General features: G+C 46.5%; 1 protein-coding gene across 4 annotated transcripts in view; it reads right to left on the reverse strand.

The window, feature by feature from the left end:
• The window catches only part of LOC101934617 (transmembrane protein 132C), a 304,006-nt gene that overhangs the window by 195,286 nt on the left and 84,054 nt on the right, over nt 1-24,666 (reverse strand). For 3 of the 4 annotated variants that reach the window (XM_042852529.2, XM_005299570.5, XM_042852530.2), the window contains one exon: nt 22,220-23,108. The exons of the other annotated variant lie outside the window; for it this stretch is intronic. In XM_042852529.2, coding sequence (XP_042708463.2) covers nt 22,220-23,108 — 889 coding nt within the window. The remainder of the gene's footprint in view (nt 1-22,219; nt 23,109-24,666) is intronic. 4 annotated transcript variants of the gene reach the window in all.

Below are 24,666 nucleotides of genomic sequence, written 5' to 3' on the forward strand. Positions count from 1 at the left end.
CCCCCCCACACACACACATCTGAGGCCAGATCGTACTCAGCCCTTGAACATGCATACGGGAAGGCTCAAGGAGATTCTTCCCATATGCACCATTCCCTTAAAGGCCAATGACACAACAGCAAGCCCTACAATTGGGGACCCAAAAGAGAGAGATAGGGCAGCAGCAGCATAGCCCTGCTTCCACTCCGTGAAGCAGGGCCAGAGACACCAGCACATCCTAATGCAAAGTGGACCGTGCAGAACTCACCTCCACACCTGTGTGCACTGGGCAGCCCCAGGACCAATTCTGTCTCATGAGAGAGTACCTCCCCACGCTCACTGCAAGATAGTGCAGCTCTGCAGCACCCCCTAGAGGACTTGGTGCAAACTGCACAATCCAGCCCTGCAGAAAGTAAAGTATGCTTGCTGCTCCCTCATGGTTCAGCATATCCTGCCCAGGGCCAGCTCCAGGCCCCAGCGAAGGAAGCAGGCCAATAGAAAGGGGCGGCAGTTCGTGGGTTGCTGGGGCAGCACGTCCGGGGCAACAGCGGCGGCACTTCGGCAGCAGCTCAATCGGCCCACTTGAGTCTTCTGTGGCGATTCGTTGATGGGTCCTTCACTCCCTGGCTTCCTCTTCGGCGGCAGCTCAATTGGGTTTTTCTTCTCCCCCCTTTTTTTTTGCCGCTTGGGGCAGCAAAAAAGCTGGAGCCAGCCCTGATCCTGCCTCCTCCCACACTTGAGAGAATACAAGAAGGATTTTTATTTCAGCTCAATGTACAGTTTAAGCCTGCCATGCTGTTCGATTTGTAGCTACAAAAAAACAAACAAACCAGTAAAAGTTTTGCTATCATGTATCGACTTCCTTAGCCATAGTAAACTGTGGTGAAATCAGGAGGAAAACAAAAAACAAAAAACCATTCCTGCTATATGCGTCTGTTCAATGGGGCTTTCGCTGGCTGAGTTCAGAATGACAAATGAAAGACTTCGGATCCATTTTTTTTGTTTTAAATAAAAATCTTGTCAAACAGTGTCATGAATATTCATGGTTTTGGCCCACCTCCAGATTCAACAAGGAGAGCCAACCCCAACCAGACAACAGCAGTCCTCTGGGCTCTGCAAAGGGCCCTGCCTTGCATTGTGTAAGCTAAGGTATGCACTTAAAAAAAACCCAAGTCATAAACAAACATTGCTGTGTTTACCATTGGACTATGATCAAAGGGAACCAGATTCCTCCCTCTGCCAAAGGAAACTTCGTCCTGTTTTAAAATAAGGCTTCACAGTATTCGCGCCTGCCCCAAGCCCCGCTGGAGTCAGTAGGAATCTGTGCCGTGATGTCAGTGGGATTTGGTCCAGGCACTTACATCCCAGGAGTGCAAAGGCTGCTACGCCTGTGGCTTTCAGCTGCTGCCCATGGTGCTGAGAGACGCACCCAGCGCAGTAGCTTCGGGAGGCCTTGTGTCTGAAACAGGTGCAGTGCCGCTGGCAGTGCTTTGAAAAGGTGCTGAGCACACACCCCCTGCACAGGGCAGCTCTGCTCCCTGGTGCGGAAGGAGGGCTAGAAACAGGCCTTTTAGGAGGCTAGAACAGCTGTCCATGCTAGCCTCAAGCAGTCCTTGTGCCTAGGTAGGTCAAGGACTCGGCTTGTAACTAACTCCTGGTGCAAGAATGGAAGAAAAGGGGATGATTCTTGCATCTTCTTTCCCCCCTCCCTTGGTACACCTGTGCAGGTGAGTCACAACTCCCCCTTAAGTCTCACTACGCCTGTGGCGAGTTGGTTCAGTATTATTCCTATTTTATTCATGGGTGCATCATGGCACAGAAAGGCAAAGCAAGTTGTCAGAGGTCGCAGACTGAGATCAGTGGCAGTCTTGGATTCCCCTGGATCTACCCCCAAGTCCCAGCCGTGCTGCTCTAACCACTACCCAACACTCCCTGCACACAGGGCAGTTTTATTTATTTGCCTGTAGGAACCAGATGCATTTTAATAAAGCTACATAGTCATGTTAACCATCCCAAAGAACTGCAGAAAGAATGGCTCTGTGCTGAAAGGCACTGGGTTCGGACTGGTGCCGCCACAGACACGCACTGCGCCCTTAACTCTCTCTGCCTCAGTTCCATGTAGGTAAAATGAGGATGACAATTCTTGACCAGCAGGTGCTATGAGGCTTGGTACTAGATTGTGACTCGCTTGATACTTCCTTTCTCCCGTCCTTTCTCTTGTCTATTTATTGTTAGTAGTGTAGTAGCACCTGGCAGGGCTGAGCCCTGGACCAGGACCCCACCGTGCTAGGCACGGAACAAAGAAGCAAAAGACGGTGCCCTGTCCCAAAGAGCTTACAGTCAAGCTCTTCAGAACAGGAACAGTCTCCACGTTTGTACAGCGTCTAACACAAGGAGGCTCCGACCTTGGTTGGGACCCCGAGGTGCTACCAAACTACAAATTATTAATTACCATATATACTCGTTCATTAACCCGTTCATTTATAAGCTGACCCCCCCCCCACAAGATGGTTAGGTAAAAATAGCAAAAACTGTATGATCCTTTCATAAGCCAACCCTATATTTCAGGGGTTGGCAAACTTTGGCTCCTGGCCCATTAGGGTAAGCCACTAGCGGGCCTGGACATTTTGTTTACCTGGAGCGTTCGCAGGCGCGGAGCCCCTCAACTCCCAGTGTCCGCGGTTTGCTGTTCCCAGCCAATGGGAGCTCCAGGAAGTGGCGTGCCACTTCCCGCAGCTCCCATTGGCTGGGAACGGCAAACCGCGGACACTGGGAGCTGAAAGGCTCCGTGCCTGTGAACGCTCCAGGTAAACAAAACGACAATGTATTAGATATTCAATTCAGTGATTCCATAGAGTTTAAAATCATCAAATTTTGGTATAGACCCGTTTATAAGCCGACCCCTACTCTTTGATGCGTCACTTTTTTACCAAAAAACATTCGGCTTATGAACAAGTATAGACGGTAATGAATTATGATGGAGGAGGAGGAATATAAATGGTAAACTGAAATCTCTCGGGGGACATTGTTTCAAATTGTGGTTATTTCAGAGTAACTGGCCCACCAGGAGTATTTCCAGGTTGTGACGCGTTTCGGCAGGCTTTTTTGATTCAGCAAGGTGACTGAGTATGTCCCTAACTTTCAACCCAGGAGTTGTCCCATTGAGATTAAAGTGGAGCATGTGTTTAAGCATCTTGCTGAACAAAGCCTTTAGCTGCTAACTGTAATTTGATTCTCATGCAAATGTGCATGTGTGTGTGAGAGTCAAATTACAGTGTTTGCTACACAGCCAGAAAGGGCCATGGCCTAAAGGCGATGATTTTGGAAAAGCAAGGGTCATTTCCAGCATCATTACGGTGAAGGCTGACCATTCAAACTTTAATATACAAGCGGTGGAGCTCTGATAAGATTCCATCAGCTCCCATCTCACACCGGGAGAATATTATTACTCCTGTATATCAGAGTCCTGACAGTATCAGATCAAAGGCAAGTTTCTTATTGTGCTTAATCACACAAACGTAAGCACAGCCACAACCCCATCATATTCCCTCCACCCACCCATTAGGGTGACCAGATGTCCTGATTTTATAGGGACAGTCCCGATTTTTGGGTCTTTTTCTTATATAGGCTCCTATTACCCCCCGCCCCCTGTCCCAATTTTTCACATTTGCTGTCTGGTCACCCTACCACCCACACATTCGACCCGGAGGCAGAAGGTGCAGAGGGGAAAATGGCTGCATAGGGTGCTCAGAAAAATCTCTGGCCCACAGGCTGGGAGGAAGCAAGTACTCTGAGGCCCCCGAACTTGCTCACTCTTGGCACTTGCCTCGATTTTAGTCATGTGAATAAAATAATGCAAGTGCAAAAGTAACACAAGATCAGAGTCCAACTGAATTGCTCCTCTCAAGATCCACAGAAGAACCACAGAGTAGGTTAACCACAGAGATTAATGTAGCAGCAGCCCCAAACCTCTGAAAGCATCACTATGTCCCAACACCATGGAGTTTTCCTGCAAGGCCTTGCACACACCACGGTTTGTGTTCACAGTTCTGTGGATACCCCGGTGGAAGAGTTACATGTGCGTTATGGTGTCATACTTTTGCCTGCAAAAAACCCACCACTCCTAAAACAGATTTCTCTGTATGGAGAGTTCAATCACAATCCCAGCAAACTTCATTCAGAGAGCTGTGGTAACGATCTTCAATAAGCCTTCTTTTTTGAATCATTTGCCTCTAAAATGTTTCTGCCAATGGCCATGGTACTCTGAATTCCTTCCTGTCCTGATGAGGCATGCTCATGCAAGCCCTTTGGATTACTTGTGTGAGTAAACCAGACTCACGTCAATAGCCCCATGAACTCCATTGCGTCTACCATGTGTATGCAATGTTTGTGTGAGTAAAGGTTTACAGGATCAAGCCTGCCTCCCTTCCAAAAAATTACCCAGTTCTAAGAATGGGTGAAAAATGGAGAGGTTCAGTTCAGATAAGCGCCCCAAAGTTTGGATACACAGAGCTAGCTATTCCTCTTGCATCTTCAAAATTTGGCTAGAAATCTCATGAGAACAGTTTTTCTCAGGGTATTTTACACTTTTATTATGTTTCCCAGAAAGGACTAAGCCATAGGTAAAGGTGGGCTCACAGACTGGATTTAGATTTTTGCACAACTCCCTCCATTAGGTTGAGGTTTTGCAAAACCAAAACCAAGGGCAGTTTAGGATCCAGGTTCTAATACAGCCAAATCATGCAGGTGGTTCAGATAAAGGGCTCCTATTTTCTATCCAAGCGTCCAAGTAGGCTCCAAAAGTGGGAAGGGGAGATTGGGAGGTAAAAGTTTTTACCAAACTTTTTCAAACCTTAATTGTCCAGTTTGGATCTGATTCTAGTTTTGTTCCAAGTTTTTCCTTCTTTGGCTTCTCTCTTTGAGGAAAAAAACCCAGAGAGATTCCTTCAAAAAACAAGAAAAAGCTATCAGGCAGACATTGAACTCTGTATATTTTAAAGCGGTAGCTGTGATTCTGAATGTGACAGATTCATTTTCTTGTATTCATAATGACTCAATTACTGCAATCCTCTTATGGTTTTTTTGGCCTCTTCTTTCATGTTTCTGACTCTGTGAATTGATTGAGTGTTTGATGACAAGGCAAATCACGGAGCCAATGTAATTCACCCAGGGGGCCCCTTAAGCACCATTTAAACAATTATCAAAGCAACATTCCTTATCCATTGAGACGTTTTTAGCAGAGAAGGATGCAGGGATGTTAGCTCAGTCTCACCACTAATTTGCAAACCTCAGCCATTTGAGTAGATATTTAAAATAAAAAGACACAAAAAATGAACAGCAATATGAATATGCTGAAGCAAACATAATTAACCAATACAGGGCAAACATTGCTTTTCTGAGCAGCCAGGCTAGAACTAGTAGTCTCAACCTTTTGCAGTACCAGGACCCCACTGCTCCTGGTCCCTCCGCCTCATATTCAGCTGAGTAGCCACGGCTCACTCTCATTTTGTATAATGGGACAGCCAGGAGGCAGTGTGACCTAATGGATAGAGCACTGGACTGGGACTCAGGAGATATAAGTCATATTCTTGGCTCTGCCACCTTAGGCTTCCCTTGCTATGCATCAGTTTCCCCATTTCCCGATCAAATGGGAAGAATGACTCTGACCTCCTTGATAAATCACTTTGACATCTACTAATGAAAAATGTTATATAAGAGCTAAATGGTATTATTATTTCTATAGATAGGGTTGGATTTTTGACTCTACTGCAGGGTTATAATTATTAAATTATACAGGATGATTAAAAAGTTAAGCCCTATGGATAGGTTATTTTCTGTTCAATTTGATATATTCCTATTTCCAGGGCTAGTGTAAGAGCCAGACTCAATAGCAGGGTCCCTCCACTCGGGTGAGCCTGTTTGCTCACTCCTAGCACAAGGGTGCAAACTATCCCCAATGCAGTGACTCCACCCCCCTGACAATCATGACTCTGCCCCCCTCCTCCTCCCCACGTGCATTGGCCCACAGAGTTTCCTGGGTGCAGAGACTGTGGAAGGGTGCATGGTCCCTCCGTAGCCAATGATCTCTGGAAGGGATTGTCGCCCCTGAGGCTCAGAGTTTCCCAGAGCGCCATATGGGGGTGGTTATTTCGTATTTTCTAATGCGTTTTGAACAGAAATGCTGACGATACCAGGGATCACTACCCCCACCACCGAAAGGAATTCTTACCAGAAACCACACCACATCAAAACAAAAAACAAAACTGGTTAAAAACAGGCAACGCATGTCAACGTCTATTGCGATTCTTTGCATTGAGTAGCACCCGGAGGACCCCCATTCGAAGACTCACGGCAAGAGGCGATTCCTGCCCTGAGGCGCTTACATGCTAAACAGACAAGTGTGAACGGGGCAACAGAGGTGATACAGCTGATGTAAAGTTACACAGCAGTTCAATGGCAGAGTCAGAAATAGATCCCTGGTGGCCTGGCTCCTCGTCCAGGGCCCTAGCCATCTGATCTCAGCGTCAGCGTCACATGCATACAGCACGCAACACAAAAGGCCCCCAAATCCTGATTGAGGCTGCAGGGCACCACGGTAACATAAATGATGACAACTAATACATTTCTGTGGCAGTGAGAAGTCAAAAACGGTCGTTACCACAGCAATGGACACCGACCGCACTTGCTACCTGAGATGCTCCGAAAATTAAAGCTCACAAGCTACTAGGTGCCTGAACATTTGTAGTTTGGCTAGAGGAAGCGAGGAGGAGATTTCCAACCTTTTCTGAAGAGCTCCTTGGCGTTTCTTTATTTCTCCATCGAGTTAATTCCAGCAATGTTGTTAGTTTCAGGCAGAAAAGAAGAGGCGAGTTCTTTAAACAATACAATGGGTTCCTAGAAATTGGAGATTAGCGCATCTACCCTCCCGTCAAGTGCTGGATTGTTCCTTACAATACACTTTGTTGGGCTTTGTGCAGGTTGGTGGAAGGCACTGATCTCGCACGACTGAATGCAATGGGAGATTTGCCACTGGCTTCAATGGGATCTGGACCAGGCCCTAAATGACCTAAGCAGCAGGATTCCTGCCACTTCCCCTTGAGGCTTAGTTGTGAAGTTGAGATCATTAGGTCACGGAATACCACACACATGCAGGAGCAGTGTAGTGTCCCCTTCCAGCAGTCAGAGTCCAGTGTCACGGACCCAGGCCGCCTATGTCAGTGCTTCTGTGATGCTACCCAGGAGGATGCGTGACCCCCTGACATTAAATCTTCTTTGTATAACATGGCTATTGATTTCGGTCCTTGATGCCTGTTGTGTACTCCTCTGCTCAGCCCATCCCAATCCTTTTCACTGTGTGCTGACCTGTCACAGAAAGCAGGACTGGCATAGTGTCCTTTTACTGATGGGACCCATACAGAGTCTCAGAAACCAGTGTGACAGATCACACACGCCACACTTTTGAAATAGATACAGGCAGCACGTACTCCAGGTTTCGTACAAAGTAAAAGGCCCAATCCGCCCATTGGAACCTGGAACCACACTGCTAGGGCCTTCATTGCCCTGGCTGCCTGTGAATCCTTGAGGGTTTTATGGGGGCTGGCGCTGGAACCACAGCTCGTTCTGCAAAAGAGGGTGAATCCCACATTGTTGTGTGATCTGGGGGAACTTCCATGAGGAAATGCCCAGGTTACTTTCCTCTTCCGAATCCCCTAGGCCCGAACTTTAAGCACGTAAGTAGCCCCACTGACTTCAGAGGGATTAATCCCAGGTTTAAAATTTAGATACCTGCTTAAGCGTTGGGGTCCTACTGTAGGCTGGGAGCGGAGGACTTATTTTCTCTACAGTCCAGGGCTTTTTCTACGTCAGATTCCACTGTTATAATGCAGGGAAAGATTCCTGGTGGGAGTTTTTTGCTCCAGGACTGCAGAGTTGGGCTCTTTGTTATTAAGGGCCCTGCAGCCTCATCACACTTTAGAAACCAGTGCTAACATCTTAGAACCATAACTGGTGGGAAAGGGGGAAAAAACTGGTTCGAAGAGTCTGAAACTGATCGCTCAGAGAGTTAAGGCTGAAGGTGCATTTTTTCCCCCAAGATATGCCTTATTCCCCAAGTCTCCTGTCCTCTAGCCTTGCTGATCGAAGCAGCAATTTGAAAACCTAAAAAAAGGCTCCACTGGAGATGATTGGACTTCTAGTGCATATTAACCCCCCGCCGACTTAGCTAATGGAGGCATTTTGCAACATAGGGCGAGCCTGACGAACAAAAATTAAAGACAGATTCTTTAACTCCATCTGATCTAAAGATGAACCAGGGAGAATATATCTCATAAGTGTAACCATTTTCCCCACTGTGATCAGGCCCATTTCAGCTGTTCTAATGGTGTCATGGAAAAGTGTAACCAGGAATTTATACACAAGCAGTGGTCCTCTACACCTCTTCCCACTATCCACAGTATATTCATAATCTGCCAAGACAGACGCGATAGTACATCCAACAGAATCATAACTAGCACAGTGGAGAGAGCAGTCGATGTCTCCTGATTAAAATACCCCCAAGCCAGTGCTGCTATAAGAAATATTGCCTCCAGGTGGCATACCTGGCACACATTTGCTTACACTGATGACAAGGTAGATCATACATTGAGGAGGAAGAGAGTAGCTGAAACAGGAGTCCACAGCTCTCAGAACTATTCAGAATCAGCTTTCATTTATCTCACTAGGCCAGACCATGCCCCTGGGGAGAAGGGTAGGGGGTGGCTCCCTGGTTTTTTGCAGAGCAGTTGCATGCCGGTGCATGCTGCTAGTAAAATGGTCTCATAAGGAAGGATTCTGTGGGACAGGATGACCAGAAATAGCCTCCCGCTTCCAATTGTTCACAGTGGAGCACACCTATGTGCATACATACAGTGCCAGGGGAGAAAACAAAAATAAAATCACCGGGAAGCCAAGTTTAAAATCCCAACCAGCCTAGAGTCTGAGTTCTTAACTCAAAGCACTATGTCTGTGTCAAAACAGCTGGCAAGAATGTTCTCTTAATACTGTTTTTGGCTGGCTCTGTATCACCAGGTCTTTTCTGAAACTGCTTACAGTAATTCCCATTGATTACAGTGCTTAACTAACTGCTCCCCTGCTGCTGAGTTCAGGCAGCACACGCTTCTCCCTTGATTTTTCCCTTCTTGTTTGTGTTTGCTTGTAAAGCACTGTGGAACGAGAGGGATTTCTTTCTTTTTTTTTTTTTTGCCTTCTTACTTGCATCAGAGCAAATTATAGTATTAAAAAGGATATAGTTTCACAGACTTTATGTGTAAATGATTTAATGGTCCTTTTTAATCTGACCCCCCATATAACAGGTCGTAGAATTTCAACCAGTTACTTCTGTATTGAGCCCAGTAACTTGTATGTCTCTCTCTAGATATGGATAGAGATCCTGATATATAACTATATCTGACCATAGATGGGGAAAAAAGGCACAACATAACCCTGAAGACCCGAGGTTCTGACAAAATGGGCTGTGGAAAACACTGTCACAAAATATCACTGAGGCCAAAAGTTTAGCAGATTCAAAAAAAGGACTGGACACTTTCAGTGATAATCAGAATATCCAGAATCAGAATAGCAAATACTAAAACAGGAAACAGAGTTTTGGAAGGGATTTAAACCCTCCTGCCTTGGATTAAACCAACTGCTGCATGGGATGAAACATTCCTTGGAGGGCAGTTATTCCACGATTGCCCACTACAAGGTTTCTCACACCTTCTTCTGAAGCTCCAGGTACTGACCACTTTCAGTGACCGTGCTCTGGACTAGATGGACTGACCCAATCTGGCAATTCCTATGCTCCTTCACAAGCCCCAGTAAAGACTGCCACATGAAAGATTCACACCACCAGATTTTAGAGCTCCATCACACTCGATTTCGGCTCTTGGAGCTCTGAAAGAATCGGGAGTGGTTACTTGCCAATACCCCTGCTGTCAGTAGCCACTTGGTAGCTATCCCGGGGTTGTGCATCTTTCACAGATAAACTGGAATTTAAAGCCTTTTGACACCAGTTTTTCTCAGGATACTAATTTCCATTCAAACCTACAGGCTTGAACACCCGCCTGTTTACAGTCGTCCTGGAACCCAACAGCTTGTCAGATTATCACACTGAAGATTCCCATGGGGTTCTTTAATGCATCAGAGCACAAGCTTTTTAGACAGCCAGCAAGCTTCATCTTTTTAAACTAAAATCTACTCCCAGCGGTATGAGGTTTCCCTCTCCACTGTTGGGGGATAAAGGGTTATAATGAATGGACCCTTAACCAGCCACAATTGTGTCTAATTAGGCAAATAATCACGAGTTCAATTAATGGTTGTAACTCAAGTTGTACGCGCAGCTAAAAGTCTAAACAGACAATAAGTTCAAGTGCCTTATCTCATCTTTAAGCAGCCTTGCATCTCCGCCGGCTTTTGGAAAGGTCAGGCAGAGCAGTAAGTAGCAGGAGGCATACTGTACCTCAGAGCCATGTCTCTAAACAGAATGGAAAAAGCCGAGGGCGCCGCTGTACATTTAACAACATGCGCAGCAACATATTTGGAAAAGAAGCCAAAAAAAAAAAAAAAAAAAACCACACCAACAAAAAAACCCAACTTCAGCACTTCACTGAAATTAGAGGGGGCAAATGCTACTTGGATGGCGCCACACACACATAGCATTCCTGAAACACTGCTGTCCACTCAGAAATGCTAAATACACCGCTACCTCGATATAACGCGACACGATATAACACAAATTCGGATATAACGCGGTAAAGCAGTGCTCCAGGGGGGTGGGGCTGTGCACTCCGGTGGATCAAAGCAAGTTCAATATAACGCGGTTTCACCTATAATGCGGTAAGATTTTTTGGCTCCCAAGGACAGCGTTATATCGAGGTAGAGGTGTATTAAACCAAAATTTCAGATCCCAGCGAATCGTCCATCTGTGCTAAGCAGTTTTCTGGCTTAGCTCAAGAGAAAATTAAACTGTCACAGCAAAACTACTGTTTTTTTTCCTTCCACCTTTCCCATTAATAGATGGTGGGGGTGGGGGAGGCTTTTCACATGGGAGCCCCAAGCTCAACGCATAAGCCACTAGTCCAGACTCCTTTATATTGTATTGATGGCTTGTTTATACTCCATTTATGCAGGGATTTAAGCTTGATCAGAAACCCATTTAGTTAAATTGGAGAATGAATTATGGTATCAACTATTCTTTATAGTGTACAGAACTTTACAACTGACTGGCTAGGCCTCACATTGCTCCTGTGTAGCAGGTATTCTTATCCCCATTGTACAGGTGAACTAACTGAGGCACAGAATGGTTAAGGGCAACATGTTCAAAGCGAGAGGAGTCTAATTTTGGATTCTCAGCTTGGGACACCAGGGCCTATTTTCCAAGGTGCTCAGCACTCACAGCTCCACCTGACTCCAATGGTAGCTACAAGTGCTCACCATCTCAGAAAATCAGGCCCCAGATGTGCTAGATCGAGGTCGCTGGTCGTAAAGTTGTGCTTCAGCAATTGGCCATGTTCACGCAGCAAGTTGGTGCTAGAGCTAGGAACAGAATCCAGGACTCCCAGCCTTGCATTCTAACAACAAGACTGTGCTTCGTTCTTAGTATTAACAGATTAGATTATAAACAGGGCTGGGAAGGATGAAAATAGCACTGATCAGAGTGCATCTCAGCCAGACTGCTTTCTAAAGATTCATGGAGGTGGGGAGAAGGGAAGAGAGCAGTGGGAGAGACCCCTTGTGTTTTACTTTTCTAGAGGCCCTAATTTTTTTTAATAGGAATCAGTCCCTTTTTGCTTATCATTGACTGCAGTAATAAGACAGGGCCAATTTAAACTCGAGCTCGTCACCTCTGTTCTTGCTCTGATGATATAATCCTTCTTGTCAGTCTAGGCCCATCTCCTCTTTCGCTCTGTCTAAAGATATAATACACTGTAAAGTCTATGTGAAGTATTTGCTAATGGCTAATGAAATTAAACTAATTGGAGTGTGATATTGTTCCTTTCAACGTGACATTAACGTGCTCTCTTTGAAAATACTTTTTTTTTATGTTACAAATGCTTGGTTAAAAAAAAGATTATGAGATACTTATTACATTGGGACTAAATGGATTTTTCTTTAATGTCCTTTAGTAAATGTTATAATTGGCTAGAATTTCAATAGCTTGTATTCCTATTGTTTCTCAAACCAGCATATAAAAGATGAATGCACCTGGCTGCTATTAATTTTTAGCTACACGATCATCTTGGGGAAAACTTCCCATTTATGACAAACAAAGCATTCGCAAGGTGGCTCATACTGCACTTTGCCACTCTTGCAAGTACCAATCTCAAACCTTTAACAATGCTTGTGTGTTTGTTATTATATTATGGAAGTGCTTAGAAACGCAAGCCAAGACCCAGGCCTCGTTGGGCTGGGGACCGTATGCATAGTGAGAGACACTCCCTGTCCCAATAGACAAGGCAGACAAACGCAGGGGGATGTGAAACACAGACACAGAGAGGTGAAGTGACTTGCTCAAGACCACACAGCAGGACAGCAGCAGAGCTGGGAATAGGACCCAGGATTCTTGACTCCAGGCCCATTATTCAGATCCCCCAATCATTGATCAGGGCCCCATTGTAGTGGACACTGAACAATGAAATATACACATACTTCTACATGACCCCAGAAGCAATAAATCATAGACCTGGCCAGGTTTTGCAAGGAACACAGGGAAAACGGACCTAACCCACTGACTCTGGCACAGTGCATAGTTTACGGGCCTGATCCAATGCCCCCAGAAGTCAATAGAAAGACTCTCTTGGACTTCACTTGGGACCAGCTCAGAGCCCACTTAGCTCCTAAGAGACTTTGATAACAGGCTCACACACACACACACACACACACACAAGATCCTCTCAGGGGACCATCTTGAACATTGATCGAACTATTATAATCTTCCGGCTTTGTTTAATAACTTTATTGCTTAAAGTTCTTCCAATATCTTCTCTTTGTACGCATAACCTCGTTTTGAGTGACTTAGGTAACTCCTGTTGAAAGTGCTACATTGCTTCATGGTATCTGTTTACAATGGAAGTTTGAATGGAGAGAGGATGCCCCCAAAATTGGAACAAATGGCAGCTCACACTATCCCTTTTCATTGCTCAGGGTGTATGTGATAGAGGGTCCCTCCCTACACGCGACACAAAACATTTCTTATACAGTAAGGACGTGTCTACACTACCACTTACTTTGGTATAACTCACGTTGCTCAGTGGTATGAATAAGCCACCCCAAGTGATGAAAATTACAGAGACCTAAGCACCAGTGTGGTACATCGGCGGGAGAGTTTCTCCTGCCAACATAGCTACGGCCTCTCATGGAGGTGGATTTATTATGCCGGTAGAACAGGGGCTGGAAAACTTTTTGGCCTGAGGGCCGCATCGGGTTTCTGAAATTGTATGGAGGGCTGGTTAGGGGAGGCTGTGCCTCCCCAAACAGCCAGCGGTGGCCTGCCCCCTACCCCCATCGACCCCCCCCCCCCGCTTCTCACCTCCTGTTGGCCCCCCAGACTCCTTCCCCATCCAACCGCCCCGTTCTCTGGGGACCCCTCCCCTCCACCCACCCCCCTCCATCCCCTGCCTCCGGACCCCCCGCCCCATCCAAGCCCCCCTCTCCTTCCTGACCACCCCATCTCTCTGACCACCCCATCTCATCTCATCTGTATTTTAAAGAATCCTTATTGAGGTTGCAGGAACAAACCATCCCGATGTGTAGAAAGAATAGTAAATATGGCAGGCGACCAGCTTGGCTAAACAGTGAAATCCTTGCTGATCTTAAACGCAAAAAAGAGGCTTATAAGAAGTGGAAGATTGGACAAATGACCAGGGAGGAGTATAAAAATATTGCTCAGGCGTGCAGGAGTGAAATCAGGAAGGCCAAATCACACTTGGAGTTGCAGTTAGCAAGAGATGTTAAGAGTAACAAGAAGGGTTTCTTCAGGTATGTTAGCAACAAGAAGAAAATCAAGGAAAGTGTGGGCCCCTTACTGAATGAGGGAGGCAACCTAGTGACCGAGGATGTGGAAAAAGCTAATGTACTCAATGATTTTTTTGCCTCTGTCTTCACGCACAAGGTCAGCTCCCAGATTGCTGCACTGGGCAGTACAGCATGGGGAGAAGGTGACCAGCCCTCTGTGGAGAAAGAAGTGGTTCGGGACTATTTAGAAAAACTGGACGTGCACAAGTCCATGGGGCCGGATGCGCTGCATCCGAGGGTGCTAAAGGAGTTGGCGGGTGAGATTGCAGAGCCATTAGCCATTATTTTTGAAAACTCATGGCGATCGGGGGAGGTCCCAGATGACTGGAAAAAGGCTAATGTAGTGCCCATCTTTAAAAAAGGGAAGAAGGAGGATCCGGGGAACTACAGGCCAGTCAGCCTCACCTCAGTCCCTGGAAAAATTATGGAGCAGGTCCTCAAGGAATCAATTATGAAACATTTAGAGGAAAGGAAAGTGATCAGGAACAGTCAGCATGGATTCACAAAGGGGAAGTCGTGCCTGACTAACCTAATTGCCTTCTATGATGAGATAACTGGCTCTGTGGATGAGGGGAAAGCAGTGGATGTGTTATTTCTAGACTTTAGCAAAGCTTTTGATACTGTCTCCCACAGTATTCTTGTCACCAAATTAAAGAAGTATGGGCTGGATGAATGGACTGTAAGGTGGATAGAAAGCTGGCTAGATCGTCGGGCTCAACGGGTAGTGATCAATGGCTCCATGTCTAATTGGCAGCCGGTTTCAAGTGGAGTGCCCCAAGGGTCGGTCCTGGGGCCGGTTTTGTTTAATATCTTTATTAATGATCTGGAGGATGGTGTGGACTGCACTCTCAGCAAGTTTGCAGATGACACTAAACTAGGAGGCGTGGTAGATACACTAGAGGGTAGGGATCGGATACAGAGGGACCTAGACAAATTAGAGGATTGGGCAGAAAAAAATCTGATTAGGTTCAACAAGGACAAGTGCAGAGTCCTGCACTTAGGACGGAAGAATCCCATGCACTGCTACAGACTAGGGACCGAATGGCTAGGTAGCAGTTCTGCTGAAAAGGACCTAGGGGTCACAGTGGACGAGAAGCTGGATATGAGTCAACAGTGTGCTCTTGTTGCCAAGAAGGCTAACGGCATTTTGGGCTGTATAAGTAGGGGCATTGCCAGCAGATCGAGGGACGTGATCGTTCCCCTTTATTCGACATTGGTGAGGCCTCATCTGGAATACTGTGTCCAGTTTTGGGCCCCACACTACAAGAAGGATGTGGAAAAATTGGAAAGAGTCCAGCGGAGGGCAACAAAAATGATTAGGGGTCTGGAGCATATGACTTATGAGGAGAGGCTGAGAGAACTGGGATTGTTTAGTCTCCAGAAGAGAAGAATGAGGGGGGATTTGATAGCAGCCTTCAACTACCTGAAGGGGGGTTCCAAAGAGGATGGAGCTCGGCTGTTCTCAGTGGTGGCAGATGACAGAACAAGGAGCAATGGTCTCAAGTTGCGGTGGGGGAGGTCCAGGTTGGATATCAGGAAAAACTATTTCACTAGGAGGGTGGTGAAACACTGGAATGCGTTACCTAGGGAGGTGGTGGAGTCTCCTTCCTTGGAGGTTTTTAAGGCCCGGCTTGACAAAGCCCTGGCTGGGATGATTTAGCTGGGAATTGGTCCTGCTTTGAGCAGGGGGTTGGACTAGATGACCTCTTGAGGTCCCTTCCAACTCTGATATTCTATGATTCTATGATTCTATGATCTCTCTGACCGCCCCCAGATCCCTGCCCCTAACTGCCCCCCCACCCCTAATTTTCCCCCACCCCTAATTTCCCCCCCGCCACCCCATCCAACCCCCCTCTCCTTCCTGACTGTGGGACCCCTGCCCCATCCAACCACCCCTTCTCCCTGACCGCCCCCAGACACCCCACCCCTGACTGCCTCCCGCTGCCCCATCCAACCCCTCCTCTCCTTCCTGACTGACCCCTGAGTCCCCTGCTCCCACTCAACTCCGTTCCCTGCCCTCTGACCCCCCCGACCCCTATCCACACCCCCAGCCTCTGCCCACCCCCCGAACTCCCCTGCCCAATATCCAACCCACCCCGCTCCCTTACTGCGCTGCCTGGAGCACCGGTGGCTGGCGGTGCGGCTGCACCAAGACAGGCAGCCGCGTAGCACAGAGCACTGGGTCAGGCCCCGGCTCTGCAGCTGCGCTGCCCCAGGAGCTCGCTGCTCCGCCACCCAGAGCATTGTGCCGGCGCCGGAGCAAGCTGAGGCTGTGGAGGGAGAACAGCAGGGGAAGGGCCAGGGGCTAGCCTCCCGGGCCAGGAGCTCAGGGGCCGGGCAGGATGATCCCACAGGCCGGATGTGGCCCGCAGGCTGTAGTTTGCCCACTAAACATGCTACAACTGTAGTGCTCCTAGCGTAGACTATCCCTAAGAGTTAGCCAGGCACCAGGGAAAGATGTCTCTTTGTTCCTCGGAACACAGAATGCAAATCTAAAGAGAAGATCTAATTCCAGAGCAAAAGGAAACTTCGTTTTCAGAGGTCATGTCAGTTTTCTTTTCACTTTTGCATAATAGCTAAAGCTGTGGGTCTGGAATATGGAAGTCAAGATCACCTTTACAATTGAAAATGGAACATGAAATAATAAAGGCGATGGAAGCAAGTCCTAAGGCTTCAAGCTCTTTTCTCTCCAGATGTGGATTGAATTGCTTTTATGCTTCAATGTTTCATAACAATAGTGAAATCACTTAAATATTTAAGTGCTGTAGAGCTGCATGTGAACAGGAAAATGTTTTGATGTGATTCACATCTGAAAACACACATGGGCACACAAAAGAGAACTCTTTCCCCCGCCCTCCCATCCCTCTCTGTGCCATGTTGTATTTCAAATTAAGGGAGATTAAAGTAGGGTGTGTATGGGGAAGCGGGAGGCTTTTGGTTTTAGATTCCAAAAGATTCCACTTCAGGAAACCAATTTTTGTTTAGTGGGTTCGGATAATTCACCCCAGAATTTCAAGTTACTTCAAAATATACAACAAATTCAACTCATACGGCATTTCGGATTACAGCCACACTTCAGTGCTAGTGTGTGTGTAGGTTTTTAGCTATTAATAACGCCAGCAGCATTGTGATACAGCAGTGCTGTCAATACTCATTAGGAACTGACATACAAAGCTGCCTCGGCTGATCTGTTTAATAGCTTTCCTCACTGCATTTATCCTTCATCCCTCTTCCAATCTGTAGATTTATTATCACTGCTAATTATCCATTGTCCTGTGTTGACTTGTTTGCTGGAAACAGGTAATTCAATAACACTGCAACCCTTCAGTGCAACTTTCATTCCACCTGAAAGACCCGTAATTAACCATCTTGAGTGGGAAAGAACCAGTCAAGTTTTTCTAATCAGGGCAGATAACTTCATCTCCTTTCCATATACTTATCCTGCTCAGTGCCTTCTGTAAAGCGGGTTAGCCGGTCGTTCAGCACCTTCGACAGCAAGTTAGAGATTAGCTGCTGCCTAGCAAGGTAGCTCAAAACACTAATGTTCCTAGCTTTAATGCTTTGGCCCGCTGCTGCTTAGCTTCTGCCAGATCAAATGTGGCACCACACACAATGAAAAACAGATGGAAGGACCCTTTAATAGTGCAGACATTGGAAGAGTATTTAGAGCTATAGAACAAAACCACCACCATACACAGGCTAAGATTTTCAAAGCAACCTAACAGGGGATTGGTCCTGCTTTGAGAAGGGGGCTGGACTAGATGACCTCCTGAGGTCCCTTCCAACCCTGATATTCTATGATTCGGCTGCCCAAGTCCCAACACCACAGATAAAAATAGAGCGTCCAAATTCCCTAGCCGGAGCACACACAAACACTTTTACATTTTTACAGTTAATCTCCTCAGAATAGCCTTCTTTTTGCTGGTATGATTTTTTTCTGTTTGCAGAGTGCTGTAAATTTACAAGCACGTAGAAGAAAAGATCCATGCTCTAAGGACTTCTCAATCTACTCCATGTATACAATCAGGGCTGGCGCCAGGTTTTTTGCCGCCCCAAGCAAACAAAAAACAGGGGGGGGAGGGAAGAAAGGAGTGCTGCTCCTTGAAAAGTGCCGCCCGCAAAGGGCCCGAAGGCTGCCCCTTGAAAAGGCTGCCCCAAGCACGTGCTTGGAATGCTGGTGCCTAGAGCCGGCCCTGCATGCAATCCACCCAGCGATTGCTCACACAAAGGCTTGCAGATAGAAAGATCAACACAAACCTTCCGTCGGTGTCAGTCGGGATAGCTGTGTGGGAGTCAACCCTGCTATGTCGATTTACACCAGCCCCAGAAAGCAAGTGGAAGAGCAATGAGATGCGGGTTAATGCTACACTCTGGCCTTTCTGGGGATAGCTTATGCTGTTACAGGTGGATTACTTATGTAAAGAGATACAACAGATACTCTGCTCATCTCCCATGGCCACAATGTTATCTCAACAGCTAGAGGAACCAAGAATTTTCCTTACTAACAGTCAGCATTAGGTGTGACTCATTTCTCTTTTTGTGGCTCTGTCTCTCTTCCCTCTGCAGGAGTGCATGGACTGACAGGTGAGTCTATCTTTCATTCAATTATTTCTTCTGCTCCTCTTACCAAGTCTTTCCTGGTGGTATTATTACTGCAAATACTTTGCATTCTTGGAACAACTTTCCATCAGAGGAGTGCAAAGTGTTTTGGGAACATGAATGAACTAAGCCTCACAACCGCCTGAAAGGTAAGGAAGCAATACAACCCCATTTTACAGACAGGGATAACGAGGCATGGAGCTAATAAGTGACTTGCCCAAGGTCATCCGACTGTTCAGTGGCAGAGCTGTGAATAGCACCTTGATCTGCTGTCAGTGATGCTCTTTAATGATTTCACAATGGGCTCGGTAAGTACAAAAAGGGGCTTGTGAGGGAAGGGTGTATAGTTGAGCAGCATTCCTATCACGTTAATGTATTACCATCCATAATATACTTCACTCCATGCCACATTAGTCATTTTCTTTGACTGTATCGCCATTCTTGGGTTGATAAATTTACAAATACAGTAACAGGATTCTGAATTAAGATACAATTTAAGAACAGTTTCATTTCCAGTGATTTGTGGCGATTAGGTCATTTAGACCAATTTACTTTACTTTTGCCAGAGAAGATTTGTGGCTATTCCCCGCCCCCCCACCATCCAGCAATGATCACACACCGTTTGCCTCAGTGCTGGGTGTTTGAAAAACTCAGTGAACAACATACAAAAAAAAAGCAGGAAATAAACAAATTCACCATGCCCGGGGACAACATGCAGCGTGTGTTTCTTTAGGATCATTGAATGTGAATGCATTTCATAGGATGTAGGGTTTGCTTTGGCAGGAACCCATGTACAGCCATCTACGTCACCAGGCAAATGGCCACAGAGAAGGTTAAAGCAGCCTGTAGGCAGCCTTAACATACACACTGGCCATTTTCCGCGTTTCTTTTTTTAAAAGACAGGCAGCCCATAGAGGCATGGGCCAAACTCTCCTCTCAGATACAGCCACGTACCACTACTGAAGTCAATGGATTTACACCCGCATAACAGAGTCGAACCTGGCCTCACCTGCCATTCAGTAAACAAAAGAGAGATAAATCTTAGCAGCCGACAGACTGGGCCACATAGTTTATGCCTCAGGAGATAGTGCCACATTATTTTCCGCCAGTGAATATCACCTGTCCCTTCATATTCTGGTGTTCTATGAGGGGCTAAGACAAGGCCCTGAGCCCTTCCATAGGGCTACTCTCCTGTAGCTACCCTCCACATCTCTGAGTCTGGGCCCAAGCCAGACAGGAGGTCTAACCAAGAGCTCTCTGGGCTGCCCTTCCCTTCCAGGGAAACTTAACTCTGCATTCCATAGGATGCTGCAGGACCTGAAACACCACAAGGACTTTCCCTGTTCTACCCTCATCCACTGGCTCATCCTTTGAGCAGTCCAGCTCTAATGGCTCAGGCCAACCTGCCTCTGCCTTGTGCCCCAGAGCCAGTGGGCTCACCTGGGTCCCTCAGTTCCATCCATGGAGCCACTTCCTGAGGATACTGCTCACATGCTAGAACTCACAGGCACCTGGGCCAAGCAAATACGCAGGTTATAAATTCTGATGGTGGGTGTGATGCTGGAAGACCAGTGGCCAGCTCTTGCCAAGGCTTTGAGCCTCAGCAGAGCACTGACAAATTCATTTCTGGGAACCAATCCAGCTCACCTGTGTGTTAGTACGTTAGTAAGATGGATATTGGACATATGATTATTCACCTTATAAGAAAAACACCCAGTATAACTAGAGCTGTGAAAATCACTGAGTTTTCAGTTCAGTGGCCAAAGATTTTTTTGAAATCCCCCCCACCACCAATCAAAATAATTTGGCGAATTCGACCCAAATTTGCCAAATGTTTCGGTCAACCTGCATCTGCATTCTTCTGTGGGGGAAAAACATGTATCTGAAAAAAATTCACCAGCTTTAAGTACAACCTGTTCTGAAAATCATCATCAACAACCAGTTTTGTCCATTACAGCGGGTAGAACAGGCAACGTCTGATGTCTGCTCTTTCCATTTCTGGCTATTACACCACTGAGCACATAAACAGCATCCACGCCCAGACAATCTGAATCCTTTCCGAGCGAAGACGTATATCATCAGATTTCAATGAGGGCGTCTATCTCTAACTCACTTTTTAGGGAGATAAAAGGCAGCGACACACATATTTCAAAGGGATATCCCTGCCCACGCAGAAATAACACACCAGATTTGTCTCCTTTGGATTTCTTCTTTCATCACAGCTATGCTTGTTCTAAGGAACACATCTTGTCTTCACTGTTTGTGAATAATGATTTTAAATAAAAAAGCAGCAAAGAGAGGAAGAAGCTTCTTCTAACTCACGAGGTTCCACTCAGTAAACAGGTAGCCTGCGGATTATCTCACCAACTAAACCAAAGCTGCAAATATCAGAACGCTTCCGGGATTCCTAAAATTCCCCTGTTTTAATAAGAGCCTTTTATCTTCCAAGCGACACTTCCTTCCCTACAGGCTATTCTTGTCAGCAGTTGTCAACTATGTATTCATCTAATTCATATGAGCCTTAGACATAAACACTTTCATGTGCAGAAATCTACGGCATACCCTGGCTGCTTGAAGCTTTAAAAGAACAATTGTTGCTTATCACTATTGAAATTTCTCTTAAACGTAAAGCCTGGTAACAGGAAAGGAGATCCATCAAATATTTTGGGGATTAGTTAGTCTGTCGGTCTTTTTCACCCTCAAAAGATTGTCATCTGGTTGGTAGGAAAATTGCTAACATATCAAATAGGAAGGAAACACGTTGACTTTTGTTCTGATCCACTATGGCAATGCTTATGTTCCTATGTACTGCCTTTGCCGTTCCTTTCCCAAATAATGAACTTAACGTCCCTTAAAATCAATAGCAACATCAAACATATTAAATTAAGACCAAACAAACAGGCAAGTGTGCAGCCCAAAAAACTGCTGCTTAAACAAGTAAAAGATGGAGCCATTCCCTTGAAGTTCTCATGACAAAACCATTGTGTGGGAAGGCAAAGCTGTGTTATGTCATTTGCATCAAAGGCAAGTAAATGAAGTTTGCCATGCCAGATGTTTTGCTACATTTAAATGTTGTGACGGAGGGGGGTGGGGAAGGGGCAGGGGGGAAAGAAAGGGGGTTGGGGGGGAGAAGACGGATTCTAAGAACTTGCCTAAATGCTGTCTTGCCACTCATTAAATCCCCAATGTAATGTGCTGTAGAGTCACACTCTATGCCCCAACTGGCCATGTGGACCCTGCTACTACGCATTAAAAGTCCAGGAGTATAATTTTGACAGGATGCTTGTTTCAGCTACTGTGATGCATGACTGTCCATCATTCCACAACCATGGCCACAGTAGGCAGCACCCCTCTTGTGAATCGGGCACTCATTCTAGAACCTTGGTGTGTTTTAGGGGTGTGGAATGCCAGCGAGGATTTCTTTAATGTCCTCTCTGTCTACGGGGTTGGGGGGTGAAGAGATGAGAAGTGGGTTGCAATTAGGGGGCAGTTGTAAATATGAGTCCACCCCACACACTAGCTTAGGCTACTCCCCCTTTACATAAGCGTTTGCTACTGATGGAGAAACAGAGGCAAAACCAACCTACCGTACCTCAGTACGAACTGTTCCACCGTGGAATTGTTAGCGAGAGTCACAAAGACATTCACAACTTCTCCTTGCTTGACCGGCTTCGATGGCAGCCAGATGACAACATTACTGTCCAGCCTCAGCTCTGTCAGCTGAGAACTCTCCGGGGCTCGATAGAGGCTCACAGAGCCAATCCTCTGCAAGTGGGACATGGTCTCGTCCGTACCATCTTTCCCTGGCCGGATGGCATTCCCCTTCCGCACATCCTCAGTGGTGCACTCCCCGGTCTCGTCCCCCGGCTGGATGGTGTAGTACAGTTCCACAGGGCTCCCTTCAGACTGATCCGTCGCTTTCTTGCGGCCGGACACCACCGTGGGGGGGTTAAACCAGCTCGGCAGGAGTTCCAGCTCGGCCACGCACAATCCCAGATCCCCCTTCAGCCGGCAGCTGCCTCGGACTTCCCTCGTCTCGCGGAAGGCAAACACCCGCAGGCAAGGCAGCCTCTCCGTGGTACTGTAGTCATCCCAGTCCCTGCCCACAACGTAGAACAGGATCTGGACTTTGGGCTTGCTCAGGTAAATTTTGTCGCTCATGATGCAGGCTTTAAGTCTCCAGTTAAAAGTAAACTTGCTGGTGGATCCAAAAAAGTTTGAGGTTAACAGTAGGTCATGGGGCACTGCTTGTTCAACGGAGAAAGGTCCATAGCTGGCATTTAATACAGGTGGCCTCTTGGCTTTATATGGAAAAAAGGACTCCACCCGGGATTGCAAACTGGAGTTTCTCATGAAATCCTGATTGGCTTCTTTAAGAAAAAAGGAAGTCTCAGCACTGAAGATCCGATAGCTCACAGGTAGATATGTTGGTAAAGAAGAAAATCTCTGTATATTGTCCAAGCTCCCTCGACAATCTGTCACTATTAATAATAATAATACAAAAAGTTAGTAACCTGGAGCTTCATGGATTAGGCCAAAAGCAATTTATTGGTTCAAAATAAAAGGTTTCTCTTGACTCTAATGGAGCCACCTGCCACATTATTGTTCAATCAGTTGTGATAGAAAAATTATTACAGTTAAACGCTGGATTCCTCAGTATGTCACAGGCATGGCAGAAAATATAGGCATTAATCCTGTCCTGTATTTATACATTATTTCAACATAAAATATATACACACACACACACAGGGGTCTTCAGCATGATACATTTGTCTAGATTTAACTTAATTCAATGCTGTACATCAGGGTTGGCCAACCTGAGCCTGGGAAGGAGGCAGATTTTTACCAATGTACATTGCCAAAGAGCCATAGTAATAAGTCAGCAGCCTACCACCACCACCAACTCTCCCCCCAACCCACTCCCAGTGACTCTCGCCCACCGGCAGCCCCGCCGATCAGTGCCTCCCCCTCCCTCCCGATCAGCTGTTTCGTGGATTGCAGGAGGCTCTGATAGGGAGGGGGAGGAGTGAGGGCACAGCAGGCTCAGGGGAGGGGGCGGGAAGGGGTGGAGTGGGGGCAGGGCCTGTGGCAGAGCCAGGGGTTGAGCAGTGAGCACCCCCCGGCACATTGGAAAGTTGGCGCCTGTAGCTCCAGCCCCGGAGTCGGTGCCTATACAAGGAGCCGCATATTAACTTCTGAAGAGCCGCATGTGGCCACCCCTGCTGTACATCCACTAATTAATCCTCATAACACTCATCATTACCTCCAATTTACAGATGGGGAAACGGAAGCAGAACAGTTCAGTGACTTTTGCCCAGGGCCACCGATGAAGTCTGTGTTGGAGCCAGGATTAAAAAAAACCAACACACACATGATTTCCTGAACTACACTGCTTCCCTGACTGATTGCAATGTTTGTCACCGATGTGCCTTGTAAGGTGGCCATCCATCCTGTTTTCTGGGACAACCTCAGTTTCCTTAAGGTGATCTCATATCCCAGACACACTGCTTCTCCCCAACCATTTTCAGGGTTCACCAAATGGCAGCACCGTACTGCAAAAGTGCTTTTGACGCAACGTGATGAAGATACATCAAAATATCATCAAGTTGAAATATGATTGACATCACAGGAGAGGAGTTTGCTTCACTGGAGAAACACACATTGACAACTCTACCCTGGCCTAGATGGAAAAAGGGTAGCTAATTCTCCATGGCTGTTTAATCCCTGACATGTCTGATGAGCCTCCAAACAAGGATGCAAATTCCAGTGCAGAAATAGATCTACTAGAAATCAGCCTGAAACCATCATTTCTTAAGAAAAAACTTCCAAAAAGTAATCAATGAGCTTTTGGTCACTACCTGCCCGGTATCCGATTGGAACCAGTAGCTTAGAAGTGAACAGCATTGCATTCCATTAGTAAGCCACTATAGCCAAATCTCTGACATTCCTCATTCACGTGTCACAGACCCTGGAACTGCTCCTGTTACTGTATTTCTCAGGTATCTCCACTGCTGGTATGTTTTTGGTCATTGTAGCTAG

This window comes from Chrysemys picta, chromosome 15 (genome assembly GCF_011386835.1).
Source record: "Chrysemys picta bellii isolate R12L10 chromosome 15, ASM1138683v2, whole genome shotgun sequence".
Classification (NCBI taxonomy): domain Eukaryota; kingdom Metazoa; phylum Chordata; order Testudines; family Emydidae; genus Chrysemys; species Chrysemys picta.